The 14,326-nt window shown below is 42.0% G+C and overlaps 1 protein-coding gene across 1 annotated transcript in view; it reads left to right on the top strand.

Annotated features, from left to right (window-relative positions):
• BRF1 (BRF1 RNA polymerase III transcription initiation factor subunit) overlaps nucleotides 1-14,326 on the top strand; it is a 173,018-nt gene that overhangs the window by 92,461 nt on the left and 66,231 nt on the right. The window contains exons 8-11 of the mRNA XM_058806564.1: nucleotides 6,214-6,340; nucleotides 7,304-7,343; nucleotides 7,433-7,525; nucleotides 8,209-8,487. Of these exons, the coding sequence (XP_058662547.1) occupies nucleotides 6,214-6,340; nucleotides 7,304-7,343; nucleotides 7,433-7,525; nucleotides 8,209-8,487 (539 nt within the window). The remainder of the gene's footprint in view (nucleotides 1-6,213; nucleotides 6,341-7,303; nucleotides 7,344-7,432; nucleotides 7,526-8,208; nucleotides 8,488-14,326) is intronic.

Raw genomic sequence — 14,326 nt, 5'->3', positions numbered from 1 at the left:
TGCTCCATTCCTGGCTGCCATAAGCTAAATTGAGAAATATCTCATGTCTCCAGTTCAGTCAGTTCAAGTGGCTTACAGATGATTTCAGAAACCTTTCTAGTATGGTGAGTAAAATACAACTTGATCCATGTGGGCTGATACTGCATACCTTTGTAAGTTGGATGGTCTGGTTTAATAAAAAAAAAAGTTTTATTTCTGAGGAATCCAATTTCACAGGCAATGTTCCTTTTTATAAGTGCAGCTTCTATACAGTTAGCAATTTAATACATTAATTAGATTCCTAATATATTTTAATACATCATACTTACAGACATAATTTCAAAATTATTTGGTGACTCTTACTTTTGAAACAGTGACTTGTTTGCACTAACTCAGGCTTAGATCTTGTAAATAGTTTTCCTGTGTTTGACTTTCTTCATCTGAATGGCTGGTGAGAAATTAAACAGCTCTATTTTTCTTTTCCAGGAGATCATAGAGTGCTTTTGACAGACCACAGTAAAGGAACCATTCTAATGAAGCAGAATTTTAAGGAATGCTACCACATTTTGTTTCATTAGCATGGTGTGAGCATTTGAATCAGAGGGGAAAAAAGAACAAAAATTTTCAGGTGGTTTAGACTGACAGAATTCTGGGATGGCCAGGGAGGTGCTGGTGGGATTATCCAGTGGCTGATAGTGGGTCACAAGTGTTAATGCAAGTTAACTCTGTGTAAGCATTTGTAGAATGAGGGCTTTAAAATTTATGCTTATGAATTTGTGACAGTTTTAAATCTCTGTGTTGGTGTGAGCAAGTAACAGGAACTAATTCTAAAGGGTGCTTTATTTAGTACAATCTTTAGATTGTTCTTAATACTTAGAGAAACATCAGAGAGTTCCATAAATTACTAGTCACCTATTAATTGGAACTAAATTTGTGTGTCTATGCTCTTAGTCCAAAAAGAGGTGATGAGTATTAATGTTGGAAGTTGTGTAAAGGGAGAATATTTCTCTTTAACAGTTGCATTTGGCTGGGAACAGACAGAATAATTTAGCACAGCTCAGGTGATAAGTTGTAACTTGTAAAACCACAGCAACTGGATCACCTCTGATTTTGTCCTTACCTTTAGTAATGAGATACTCATTCATGCAGGCTTAAAATTACCTTTTATATTACTGCAAATACATGTAAAATTTTATATATGTACAATGTTTCATATCAGGAGATTTCTATTTATTTACTTACTGATGGCTGCTGGAAAACTTTTCATTATGTCACATAGGAAGCGTTTAATAACTATTTCAGATATATGTTCTATATTAAGTATCACTTTTAGGGTATGTGTTTACATACTTCCATAAATAGTTCATGTGTAAACATGGTATGGCTTGGAAAGAAATAAGGAGAGAAGGATGATGCAACAGACTGTTGGATTTGTGGTATAGAAATAGTGATGGTTTGAACACCAGTGTGAATTCTGAGCTTCTCTGCCTTGAATGCACAGGTTTGGAGTGGCAGGAGGCACTGAGGAGGACTAAATTAAAACAGTGGGATGTTCTGCAATATTCTGGTTCTTCACTAAGACACAAAAGTAAATCTCTTACTTTTCCAGAGTCTGGAATTGTCTGAGGTGTCAAATCAGCTGATCTATTATCAGAATGTTTGTAGTTGATACCACAGTTAAGATTATATAGATATCATGTAAGTTATTACTTATGGTTTTAATTATATTGTTAATTTGGGAAAACTCAGGGGAGTTTATTTGCTAGCACCAGTTTATCTTGCAATGAAGGTTCTTTTTCATATATTTCTGCTAACAGTGTGGCACATTCAGTTTATTATTTTTCTAATCCACTGATAAAATACTTGAAGTACTTTAAAAAGACCTCTCACAACAGGTAGCTTAAAGGCTGATGGCTCAGGCTAAACCTCATGTTCTTTCTTCAACAAAACATCTCTCTGCAGCTGTAATTTGTTTGCCCTTCTTTATGGAGATAGTTCTGCTCATGCTGCCTGCTTTCTAGAGCTGGATGCCGATTGTGTGTGGGCAGAAGGACACCGTGGCTGTTCCTGAATAGTCTCTGCTTAGAAGTCCCTCTTGGGCTTTGAACTTGGGCTCCTGAAGGATTTGTGAGTTGGAGTCCAGAAGTCCTTGTTCTTTTGTGTTCTTTGTCACACCCCACTGCTGCAGAATTAAACACTGAACCTGAGCCCTTAGCTGCCCACGTAAATCTTGTTTTTTCCATCACTGCAGACTGGATTCAAGAGTCTCCACTGGAGGGTATCCCTGGAACAAAACAAAGTAAAAAGGGCATTGCATGTAACTTCAAAATGATTGACCCATTTTCACTTATTGGGAGTTAAATTAAGTGTGAATAGAACTGGTTTGCTGGTTTGTGCACAAAAGTGCTTTATCAAAAGCAGACGTGTGGTTTTGTCCGTAAATGGATGAAACCACAACTGTGGAAATTTTTCTTTGTAAAAAAGGGTTGGGTTAGAGGCAGATGACACTAGGCTCTGGAAAAACTTTTCTCCCAGAGGAATTTTCTTGAAAGAGTTTGCTGTGAGAAACTGTAAGAGGACAATTTATACTGGAAGTTGAATCTTAGCCTGAGCTTTAGTGGTTGCCTCTGCTTTGACTATAAATAGAAAATCCTTGTCTGCCAAATTTCGGTTTTTAAAGCCTTTTTGAATTTGTGCCAAGGAAATAATATTTTTAATTTGTATATCTGTTTATTTTCCCTCTGTCTGTGCATAACTTAAAGTGGCAACTCTTATTAGATTTTTTTAGGTTAACAAAAGTGAAAAATGAACTTGGATAGCATTTTTATGTGGGCCTTAAAAAATAGCCTGTAGCTATTTTTTTTTGCATGAAGCCACTCCCTTGCCCCTGAAATGATTGTGTTTATAATTAAGGTTGTGTCAGTTTTTCTTAACTGCCAAACTAATGTTGCTTTGTTTCATGTGGTGCAGACTGCTGCAGCATCAGTTTGTTGCCTTGGTGGCATGTGTCCAAACAGTGGATAAAATTAAAGAATGTTTAAAAATATGTAGACAGGATATCAGCCAATGTAAAATGTTGAGGCAGGCGAGTGGTTGGCAAACACAGGTATGTATTTATATCAAGTTAAAGGAGAAAATGGTGAGTGTGCAGCTTGCTCTCCCACAGAGATGGTGCTCAAGCTGGGATCCTGACCATCAGGGATGGTTCCTCATTTTGGGAGAGGGGTTAGAGCCTTGGGGGCAGGACTTGAGAGAAGTGAAAAAATAACATTCTGCTCTAAATTGGCATCACCACCAGCCTGTGCTTAAACTGTGATGCTGGCAGTCCTCCCCGTGGGGTGGTCAGCCCTGCCCTGCTTGGCTTGGATCAGGACTGAGGAAAGGACAGAGGGCAGGTGTCACAGACATCTTTCATGAAAAATCCTTTCCTTAGGATTTTTCCTCCTGAGAAGCTGGGAGGCTTCAACAATGGTTATCTGCTGCTGTGGAATGCCACAGGTGAATCTGTGGTTGGTCTCATAGAGTTGTTTCTAATTAGTGGCCAATCACAGTCAGCTGGCTCAGACTCTCTGTCCAAGACACAAGCCTTTGTTATTCATTCTTTCTTTTTCTATTCTTAGCTAGCCTTCTGATGAAATCCTTTCTTCTATTCTTTTAGTATAGTTTTAATATAATATATATCATAAAATAATAAATCAAATCTTCTGAAACATGGAGTCAACATTCTTGTCTCTTCCCTCATCCTCGGACCCCTGTGAACATGGTCACAGGCAGGGGCGTGGGGCTGGGTGCTGGTGGCCTGGTCAGATGGCTGAACCTTGCTGTGCTGTGGGTTTGAGCTCCCTGGCAGTAACCATGGTGTAGCTCTGCCCTGTCCTAGAGCAGCCACACTGAAGGTGTTGGGAGAGACCCATCCTGCCTGGTGTGGGGCTGGGCTTGGGCTGGAGCTCGTGCCAGCTCTGACTCGCTGCCTCACCCCAGACCTGACATCTGATGGGTGCAGGGTTAGTGACATGAGTCCGGGGACACTGTGGGCTGGAAAGGGACAGACAGAGCCCGAGGTGTCTGCAGGCCTTAGGTGCTGACACCCAGCATGGTCATCCTGTCCCCAGCCTGGCTTCATGAGTTTTGTTCCTGCTGTTTTCCTGCCTGCTCGGCACGCTCAGAGGTGGTGCTGCTTTGGTGGGGCCCTGGCAGCTCATCTCAGACTCAGAGCAAGTGTTGGATAAATAAACTGTGTGTTTTTGCCAAAGTGCACCTTGGCTTTTAACACTGGGAGGAGAGTATTTTAATAAGGTGAGGCTAGTTGGGAGGAAGAGTCATGCTGAAGTGGGGCTGCCTGAGAGTACATGATTCATTTGTGGAGAGATGGATGGCTGTTCTTTAATGATTGTGACTGGGAAGATCCATGCTCCTCAAATGATACATGGGTTTGGCATTAAGTGAATCCTGAATTTAAATAATAATAATAATAACAGTGCCCTAGCCAGGTTTTCCCTCTAACCTGATAGATGTGGCTCCCTCCTGGAAGGTGGGTAATGCATGCTGGAAGCCCGTTAACGCCAAGAAAGATTTCTAGTCTTTTAATTAAAAGCTGGGTGCTGCTGCTGCCAACAGCATCCTCCTCTCCTTTCCAATTTGATCTGAAAGAGAGGAGGAGGGAGCTGGTCCCTGGTACTCTGAGGGAATGGTTTGGGCTGTCAGTCACTCTTAAGTACATGGCTAATTTGGGGCTTTGTGGAGATGCTTGAATTCCAAAAGCAAGTCTGGTTTTCAGAGGCTTTCTTCTCCTCAGCAGCACTAACTCTGGCTGGTGTAGCCATGCATGGGCTTGGTGTGCTGCTTGCTGTTGGAGTCACACAGAGGTGCCTGGCTCTCTCTGTGCATTTCATGGCACGAGATGCTGCCTGTGGCCTCTGGCCCCTGCTGCAGGAGTGGGATGTCTCCAGGCAAAGTGTCCTGCAATTGCAGCCTGCCTGCACCCCTCCTTATGGGCTGTCTTGTCCTGCTCCCCACTTTATAAAGGAAGAGACACAGAGACTGATGAGGATATAGTAGGAGAGTGTGGCCCTGTGCTCCTGGCTTTGACCCTGGTGTTGGCTAGAAACTGAATTTCTGTCCTAGAGAAAATTCCCTCTTCAGAGAGACTTTTATTGCAACCAGAGGTAGAGGAGAGAACTGAGGAGAAAACCACAACTGCTTTTAGGGGGGGAGAAATGCAGAAAGGTCCTGTGCTGAGAGCACTGAATCACCATTTTTAGTTCCCTGTCTTTGCAGATGGAAGCTGTTGTCAGCTCTGCTTCCTCTGAAAGATGGGAATATTCCAGTGAAGCAGCTGCACACCCATCATTGCCATTTTCCCATGGAAAATGTTGATATTATTAAAAGGGCACTTTCTGTCAGAGAAGCATTCTGCCAGACGTTTCCTGACCTGGCTTTGTACTTAACCTTTTGTCTCATTTTCTCCATCTGTAAAATGGATGTGCTTATTCTCAGCCACCTGTATAAAATGCTGGTATTTGTGGATTAAGTTATGACCACATGGTCTTATTTAACATTGAATTCCTGTGAAGGACTCATCTGCTTTCATGGCAATTCCCCATGGAGCCAGTCTGATCTCTCACATAGGTAGGAACTTTAAAAATGCAAACAATTAAACAAATCCAAAGTTTATTATTGTCAAATTATGTTCATCAATCTATTTAATCTGTGTGATGTGCAAATGATCAATTTATTTTACCACTGCTTCTGTGTGTCCTGGGAAGATTATTTCTTGTCCCTCTTCCAGCTTGCTAGAGATGTTGAAGAGATGTTATTTTAACGTTTGCTTTGTGTAAATTAATCATGATGACATATCAGCAAGATTTTTGAGAAACTCCTAAACCAGGATGACAGATATTTTATTTGATGAATCCATTTTGTTGTTGCTGTTGATAACAAAACCAACGAGAGGGGAGGAATGAGCTGCGTTTCTTGTCTTAGTTTGTCTTTGTTCATCAAAAAAAAAAGTATGTTACATACTCTAATAAATCAAAAGCTAATTTGGGATGTGAAAAGATACTTTCTTTGCAGCAGATGAAACAATTAGTAGCACTTCAGTTTTAATGTATTCTGTGTTTGAGCCAGAGCTGCTAAGGGTGACATGTTTATTCCATAGCTTGGCAGTTGGCAAATTTTGTTCCTTTCAAAGGAGTTCTTATAGATGTTTTGGTCATGTGCTGTATGCTTTGGTAGGTTGACAGAGTTTCAAGATACACCAACCAGTCAGCTGACCATAGATGAGTTTATGAAGATTGACTTGGAGGAAGAATGTGATCCTCCTTCGTTTACAGCTGGTCAAAAAAAATTGAAGATACAGCAGGTAAATTCTGAATTGAATGCTCTCTGTGGTTCTTTCCTCTCTCCTCCCTCTGTGCATTCCCTTTTGAATTTAGTTAATGCCAAATCCTAACTGAGCAGCCCTTGGTAAGATTCAGTACATTTATTTTGAGGTTTTTGAGAGAGGGATGAGCATTAGTGCATATGGTAGCCATTAACTGAAGATATTTTTTGTTTATTGGCAAAGGAATAGTTTCCCAATTAAAAATATCATGGGATTAGAAACCGTGCACTGTTTTTAAGGTGATACATGTGGTTAGGAGAGGTGCCATTACAGAGAACTGTTTTTAAATAGATATGAAAACAATAACCCATTTGCTTTAATGAGACTGCTGGTGGGTTTGTGTGGTACAACACCCGCTTCCACAGAGATAGTTCTCATGTGCCTTAATTTCTTTACAAATCTTGAACTAAAGCTGGCAGCAGAGGAGAAGATTTTACTGGTGCCCTAGTAAATTCCTATATTATTGGTTTGTTAGGGTTTTTGCTTGCTGTAACTATGCTATAATTTAAGGTCTGTAGGGGTGTTAGTGATGTTCTCAAGAGCCAGCCAGGTGCTGTAGGTCAGAGCTTCACTCTGCCATCCCCAGTGTGCTCTGTCTGGTGTGGGCACTCCAGTCTCAGCCCTGTCCTTGCACTTCTCACATCTACAGGCACAGTCTCAGGGTCTGACTGATGGAGAATGAGGCCTTTTATTTACAGCTTGCCAGACTGGAGGCTCTTTTTGAAGTATGAAGATGGGGGAGATAACATTTTGAAATTGGTCAGTGTTTTGAGACCTGTCTGTCATGCCTGTCTGACACTACAAAGTAATTTCAGTGGTGATTCAAAACCTCCTTATGCTTTTGAAATACCCTGCCATTCTCTGTGTACAGCTCACAAACAGTTTTAAATTGTGCACATTTTTTTAGTAATTTCATGTTTATTTTCTCTATTGTCATTTCAGCTTGAAAAGGCATTATCAAAAAAGCTGGAGGATTTTGAAGGTATGAGTTGTGTTTAGTGTAACATATCACTCATTTCTTCAATATTGCATCGATGATCGCTGAGTTTTATTTTTATTTCAACACCACAGGAGAAATATCGAGCTACCAAGATGAAATAGAGAGTGAATTAGAAAACAGCAGACCGAAAGCAAAAGGTGTATTTGCAAATTTCACTAAAGATGGTAAGTCTATAAAGTCTTATGACTCCTTAAATAGTATTGAGCTCAGATCTGTCAGTCTGGAGTGAATGAATGTTATGGTGATAAATGTGATCATATATATCTTGCATAGTACAAGATCTCCTACATTTGGGTTCTCTCTGCCAAATAGGTGGTTCATAAATCAGTCCTCAAAACAACCACATTGTTCATTGCAGGGATAGTTCATTAATGATTTCAGTTTTTCTTTCATGGGCAGTATAAGCTTGGCACTGGCACCTGAGAATGTTTCTTTTTATCACTGAAAGTGCAGCGGACCAGTTTCTAGACCCTTCTGTCGCCAAATTCCCCAGTTGACTTCCCATATGGAAGGGCTTTTTGCTGGTTTAACTGGCTATTTTTAATTTGTAATTATACCAGGAAATAGCTGACTTCTCTCACAAAGCCCTTTACCTAATATGATAAGATGATGCTTTCTATTTTAAATGGTGACTGTAGTCACAAAAATACATTTTAATAGTCAAGGTAATGAATTTGAAGAGCATCTGGAAACTCCAGGTATTCATACACTGAAGTAAAATATTGTGTATTTCTTTTACAGATTTCCTTGAAAGATTTTTATTCTTTATTTCTTTATTCTTTCTCTATTTGTTTAGTTTCTGTAACAGATGGTATGCAGTGATCTGTTGGGTTTCTTCCCCTTACAGATTCTATAGAAGATAATGCCTCTAGCATATTTGGAGAGGAGGAGGCAGAAGATGAGGAGCTAGAGGCAGCTGCTAATCACTTAAACAAGGACTTTTATGATGAACTTAATGAGAAGGATAGAAGTAAAAGAATTGAAGATGGGGAATGCAGAAATGGAAGTGAAACTCTTGTGAGACCCCCTGCACTGGAATCCTTGCTTGGCCCACTGCCCACTGCTGCTAGTCTTGGCATAACAGAGTCCATCAAAGAGTGCATATCCACAAAGGACCAAGAGCCTGGTGAGTAGGAGTTCAGCTCAGAGCAGAAACTGGACACAGGCAGCCAGCTGTGGGTTGGTTGTGTCATTTCCATGTATCCTGTTGGTCACTGTGGTAGCAATTCTGTGAATCACTGAGATGTCAGAGTACAGGAGCTGCAAGGCTGGATGGGACCAGTGGTCTTGGTTGCTGATGTTGTTGACATCTGCTCTTCTGGAAGCTGCAGGAAAATCTGGGGTGCCTAATTATTTTCTGAAGCCTGAAAATGTGTATCTCTTGGTTAAGCTGACAGTTGATTTGCAGTCATATGATAGCTGATGGGCATATTTCAAGCCATGCACTCTCAATTAGGAAATTGGAGGAAGCAGATTCCTGTAAATATGACTGGAAATTAAAACCCAAGTATGAGAATCTTAGATCAAAACAGACTTTCTCAGGAGACATTTTACTGGAGCCAAACATGATGCAGTCTGTCTCTGATTGAGAGTCTCTGCAAATGGCAAACATTTAAAATGTTTGCAAGAGGAAATAACTGGTGTTATGCTTTTTTCTTTGATATGAACTTCAATGTGTATTTGCTGGTTTTGCTCCATTTTTCTTAAAACCCACAGATCTATTTGCATCATACAGCTCTGTATAGCACAGTGGGAGCAGGACTGATCAACTAAAGAAGCCAGTTTTGCCAGAACCAGTATTGCAAACAGTCAGTGAAGCAGGCAGGTTTGTTTGCTTTTTCTTACATGTGCTTGAACTTTAGGGAGACAGCATTTTTTTAAAATTCCTTTTGCATCTTAATGACTCTGAAAACAACATATCTAAGGGGCATTTTATTCTTTATCACAATTAATTTTTCCATCATAAGACACACCCATCTGAATCTGTTTTGTCAGCTTACTTGGAGATCTGTGCAGCAGAACATTTCGTTACCCAAACTGTTGTGATGCTGATTTCTGTTCAACAGTAGATGAACTGAACACATTCAGATTCTTATTACTTTAGTGTTCAGTCTCCAGGAGCACAGCAGGATGATTGCACATTTTTATTTTGTACAAACAAATTCATATAGAAACAGTTGAGTGGCTTTGGTTTTGTTTTAATTACGATGAAGGAAAGGGATGGCTCATGGTTTGCCTCTCTCCTGGAAATCAGCGGTTCGTGTCCCAGAGAGGTCAGTCATGGCTAGGAGCTGTTGTTGTCTGCTTGGCCAGTGACCTGTAAAAAGGAGTTCCCAGTGATGGACATTTCTCAGCTGGCATTGCTATTGACCATTTTAATGGGCAGGCTGAGGAATGGGTGTGAAGATGGAGCTAAGCTGGTGTAGCCAGGGAGGTTCCTGTGAGCTGGGCTGCAGGCAGGTGGGCAGGAGCGTGCAGGGCTGCTCATGCCATGGCTTGTCTGCCTTTGCTGTTTGTTTTCTTGCAAAAGTGGAGGATGTGCCAAATGAACTGAATTTCGAAACCAAGCAGGTTTCAGTATGTTCACTCTCTTCTCCTGCATCTGAGAAATCATTGCAGGTGTTTGAACAAGTACTTATTTTCTTAACATGTTATGAAGCACATATGCAAAATTACTGTTTTGTTTTCATTTTGATTATAGATCCTGCCCCAATCTTTGTTGGATTTGGAGTTTTTCTTTAGGTGGTGAGGAGGGTGTTTGAGGGAGTTTTGGATGCATTTCTTTGTTGTTTTGGTTTGGTTCTGTGACTCTGCTAATTTATTTTAACAATTTAGAAGTTCTGTGTTAAGTGCAATTCACTTTGGTTGTGCCTGTACTGCAGGGTAGTCAGTCTGGGTGCAGTTCCCAGTCTCCAGGCCCTTGCCATGTGGTGCCTGTGTGCTGGGGGTGCATCCCAGTGGTGTGTGCATCATCCCCCTGAGGACCTGGTTTCCTTTGGGAAGTCATCTGTGCTCAGGAGCAGTTATGGAGCCTTGTGTTTTGGGTGAGTGGGAACCAGGTCTAGCAGACAGGTTGGGAGGTACACCTGGCTTGAAGTTGGCTTGTTATTATGCAGAATAAAGAAAACCTCTTGTTAGGATGCCTCATGTTGGTTACCTTGGTGTCATAGCTCTGAACCTGATGAAAACCAGTGTGGAAGATTCTGACACCTCAGGCAGTGTTGTTGAGTTCTGCCTCATAGGTCTGGGAAGTCTGGGAAGGTTGTATTTTCTTCTGTCAGACCAATTGGTAGAGTTAGATGTTTTCCAGGTTTGTGGGCCCTTTTTCAGGCCTGAAAAAGAAATGACAGTTTTCAAAACCAAGTACAGGATGAGAGCAGTTGCTCAGAGTTTGAGATAGCACAGTTATAGATTGTCTTGAAACAAAAGTAGTTGTAAATGTGGAGGGAGGAGGAAAAGCTCACAAAATTTCCTGCATTTATCCTGTGTATTTGAATTTGGTTTAGTGCAGTTTGTATTGTGAATTACAGCTGGCCATGGCTTTGCTGTGGTAGTTCATGTTCCAAGATTCAAGTCCACTGCAGGAAGGAGAGTGCTGTCATAGCACTGAACCCTGAAGGTGATGTTTTGTTCCCTCTCCACAGCTGTGAAAGTTGTAAATCAGGAACCTTTCCCTCCCTTAGCCCTCTGCAGCCCTGAGTCATCTCTCACTGCGTGGGTCAGGCTGGCTGGAGCCCTCATGGAGATGATTTTGTATCTCCTGCTGGGCTCCCTGTGTTGCTGGATGGGTGAATCCTGTCCAGCCAGTTCAGCAGCTGGAAGCAGCAGGCCTGGTGCTGCATGCTGAGGGTGCCCAGCAAACTCTTGTGGTGCTGCATGCTGAGGGTGCCCAGCAAACTCTTGTGCTGTGCATGCTGAGGGTGCCCAGCAAACTCTTGTACTGTGCATGCTGAGGGTGCCCAGCAAACTCTTGTGGTGATGTGCTGCAGACAGGGCAGGTGGCTCCTAAATAGGAGCAAACAGGTGCAGTGTGTGCAATGTTTGGCCTCCCTAAGTGCAGGGTATCTTTCCTCCTCTCTGTAATGATCTCTCTTCCTCAAAAAACCTCTGCTGCAGGTACCTTCTACAAAGTCTTTTCATTTGGCTTTGGCATGTGGTAATTCAGTTTATAATTGCCTACATCAGCTGCTTTGGGAAATCTTCCACCTTTGTGCTACAGTGGCAGCAGCAGCAGGTTTCTCACAAACTGCTTATGTGGATAAGACTTAGGTGCAGAGCTGAAATATTAGGGAAAAGTAAGTGTATTTTTGCTTGACTTACAATTGGTGTTTGTGCAGTGTGAGCTTGTCTGTATGAATGTTTTATGAAAAGCACAGTATTTTAACAAATTTGCATTACAAAGACAGCATGTAAGGTACCAGGTTAATGAGTCTGAGGCACTAAAGTGCTTAGAATAAACACTGCATTTGACTGCTTTTTCCTACAAGTGTATTAATTTGCAGAGACTTTAAGCTGAAAAGTGTTTGAGTCTTTGCAAACTATTTTTCCTCTTATTCTTCATGATAAAAGTGCTTTATGGTGAGATCTCAGTTTCAGAGATGGAGACCAGGTACATCAGTCTGTCCATTTTCCTGGCCATGCAGCATCCCAGTGTCCTCTCCACACTCTACATACTCTTTCTGATTCTTAGTTCCTCAAAAAAAAATGCACCATTTCTTTTAGGAGACTATCACAGTCAGTATCATGGAGTTTGTTCTCAAGAAATAGCATCCTTTACTGTGAAATTTCTCACTGCAATTTATTTTATGCATCTTTTATACCATTTCAAATATTTTATCATCTTTCTTGATGTTTCTGTAATTTTGCTGTTTGCTGGCTGTCACCTTGTACACTGCCAGTTCATCTCTTGCCACACGAATAAAAATGTGGGGAAGGTCTGATAATAGCAGAGATAAAGGTAAAATACAGGGTGTAAATTACCAAATGACTTTCTATAACTCCCCCTTCATAATCTAGGTAAGGTTTGAGACCTGATTTATGTTTTGTTTTGAGTGAAAATTCACATGCAATCATCCAGGCCAGCAATTTCAGGTAAAGTGTGTGCGGTGGGTGGTAACATGCTCCTGCACGTCCCCATGAAAGCAAGCAGCTGGAGCAGTGAGCAATCCCTGTGCAAGTACCATCTTGTGCTGCTCAGGCACCCTGCACTCACTCCTGCTTACAGAGAAGACAGGGGAAAGCTTCACAATTAGAAGTTTGCTCATTTATTGCTGCTCATGTTTACGCCTCTGTTACTGCTGCAAGCATGATCTGGCAGGGCTGGGGCTGAAAGATTTTCCATTGATTTCTGGGGGTGTTAAAGGCCCCATGCAGGCAGTGCTCATTGATTGTGGTCCTTGTCCCTCTGCTCAGCTTCTTGCTCAAGGAGGATGTGAAAAATGGCTAAAGGTGATCTGATACGAGCTGGGGATGGGCTCATGCTCCTCTTGTCTTCTGCATTTCATCCCAGCAGCTCCCGCCTCATACTTCATCCTGGCCTTGGGGTTTCACCAGTCCTTCTGTGAGCAGATTCAGCTCCCTTACACAGCAAGAACAACACATGTGTGTTCTGTCCTCCTCCTTTTTTTGGCAGCAGCAGATGACCAGTGCCAGCAGCACCGTGGGCAGGGGAGATGGCAGAAATGTGACATTTCTGGCAGGGTCTGAGCTGCTATGGAAGGATGCTTGAGGGTCTGCAGGCAGGTGCCAAGGAGCATTGTTGACCCACCTGGTACCCCAGCATGGATTGCAGGATGCTGGTGCTGTTGTTGCTCCATCAGTGGTTGGGTGTTGGATCCCTCTTTGTACTGATTTCTTCTTCCAGCATCTTTTCTTCCTTGGATTTTGTCTGAACACATCAGTGCCAACTGTTTGGAAATGTATAAATGTGTATGTTACATACAAAAGGTTATTCAATTGTTTCAATTGTTCAATCTTGAGAACAGAAGTGTTAGGGGAGGCTTATCACCATGTTCCAGTATTTAAAGGGTGGCTACAGAGAGCATGGAGATTCATTTTGTGCAAGAAGTCAAATGGAAAAGACAAGGGATAATGGGTGAGATTTTGATTGAACAGAAGAGAAAATTTTTTCATGGTGAGATCATCCTTTGGATTAATCTCCCCAGGGTAGTGATGGATGCTCCAAAATAGGACACTGATAAAATTTTCCTGGACAGAGTGCTGGGCCATCCTGTGTAGACTATGAAAAGTAGGCCCAGATGATCCTTAATATCTCTTCCAACCTGTTATTCTTTGATTCTATAATCTAATCAGTGGAGAGAACATTAGGAAGCCCTACTACAAATAATTGCTGCATACATGAGAAATAAAGCTGCTGAGTTTAGTGCTAATACTGAAGGGACACTTGGCCATCAGTGCAAGCGTGCGTGTCCCCATCCTGATTGTTCTTCTGGCCTCTGGCTTCAGCACCCCCATTGCTTCAGTGGTTTTGTGCCCCTCCTGTGGCAATGACCTGCTTGGTGCCACCTTCCTTGTGCACAGCCTTCCCTTCTTTGCAGGTTTGATCTTTGTCTCCATGTTCCGTTTGCTCACTGGAAAATATTTTCTGTGGCAGCACTAGCTCTTCCCCAATTCCAAGATCTAAGCAATAAAAACCTTGGTACAAGCTGATCTTTCTCCTCTGGCCTGTGTGTGCCTGTGCTTGGCAGGGTTGATAGGCTGGATCCCTGATTGAGCCTTCATTACGCCGTTAATGAGATGTGAAGAGCTTGCTGCAGCCAGCACGGTAATGCAAGACCACCAGCTGCTTTGAGTGCAGTTTTCTGATACCTGGAGTCTTGGGTGTGAATTACAGATGACAGGATTTTCTTACTTGGCTCTGTATGTCACTCACAGTGTACTCAGAGTACTGCGTGTGCGTCTCACTCCAGAATCTCTGTGCGTGCTTTTTCCTGCAGGATCTTTGC

This window comes from Ammospiza caudacuta, chromosome 6 (assembly GCF_027887145.1).
Source record: "Ammospiza caudacuta isolate bAmmCau1 chromosome 6, bAmmCau1.pri, whole genome shotgun sequence".
Lineage (NCBI taxonomy): Eukaryota > Metazoa > Chordata > Aves > Passeriformes > Passerellidae > Ammospiza > Ammospiza caudacuta.
Note: the sequence above shows the minus strand (reverse complement) of the source record. Positions and strands in the feature narration are given on the sequence as shown.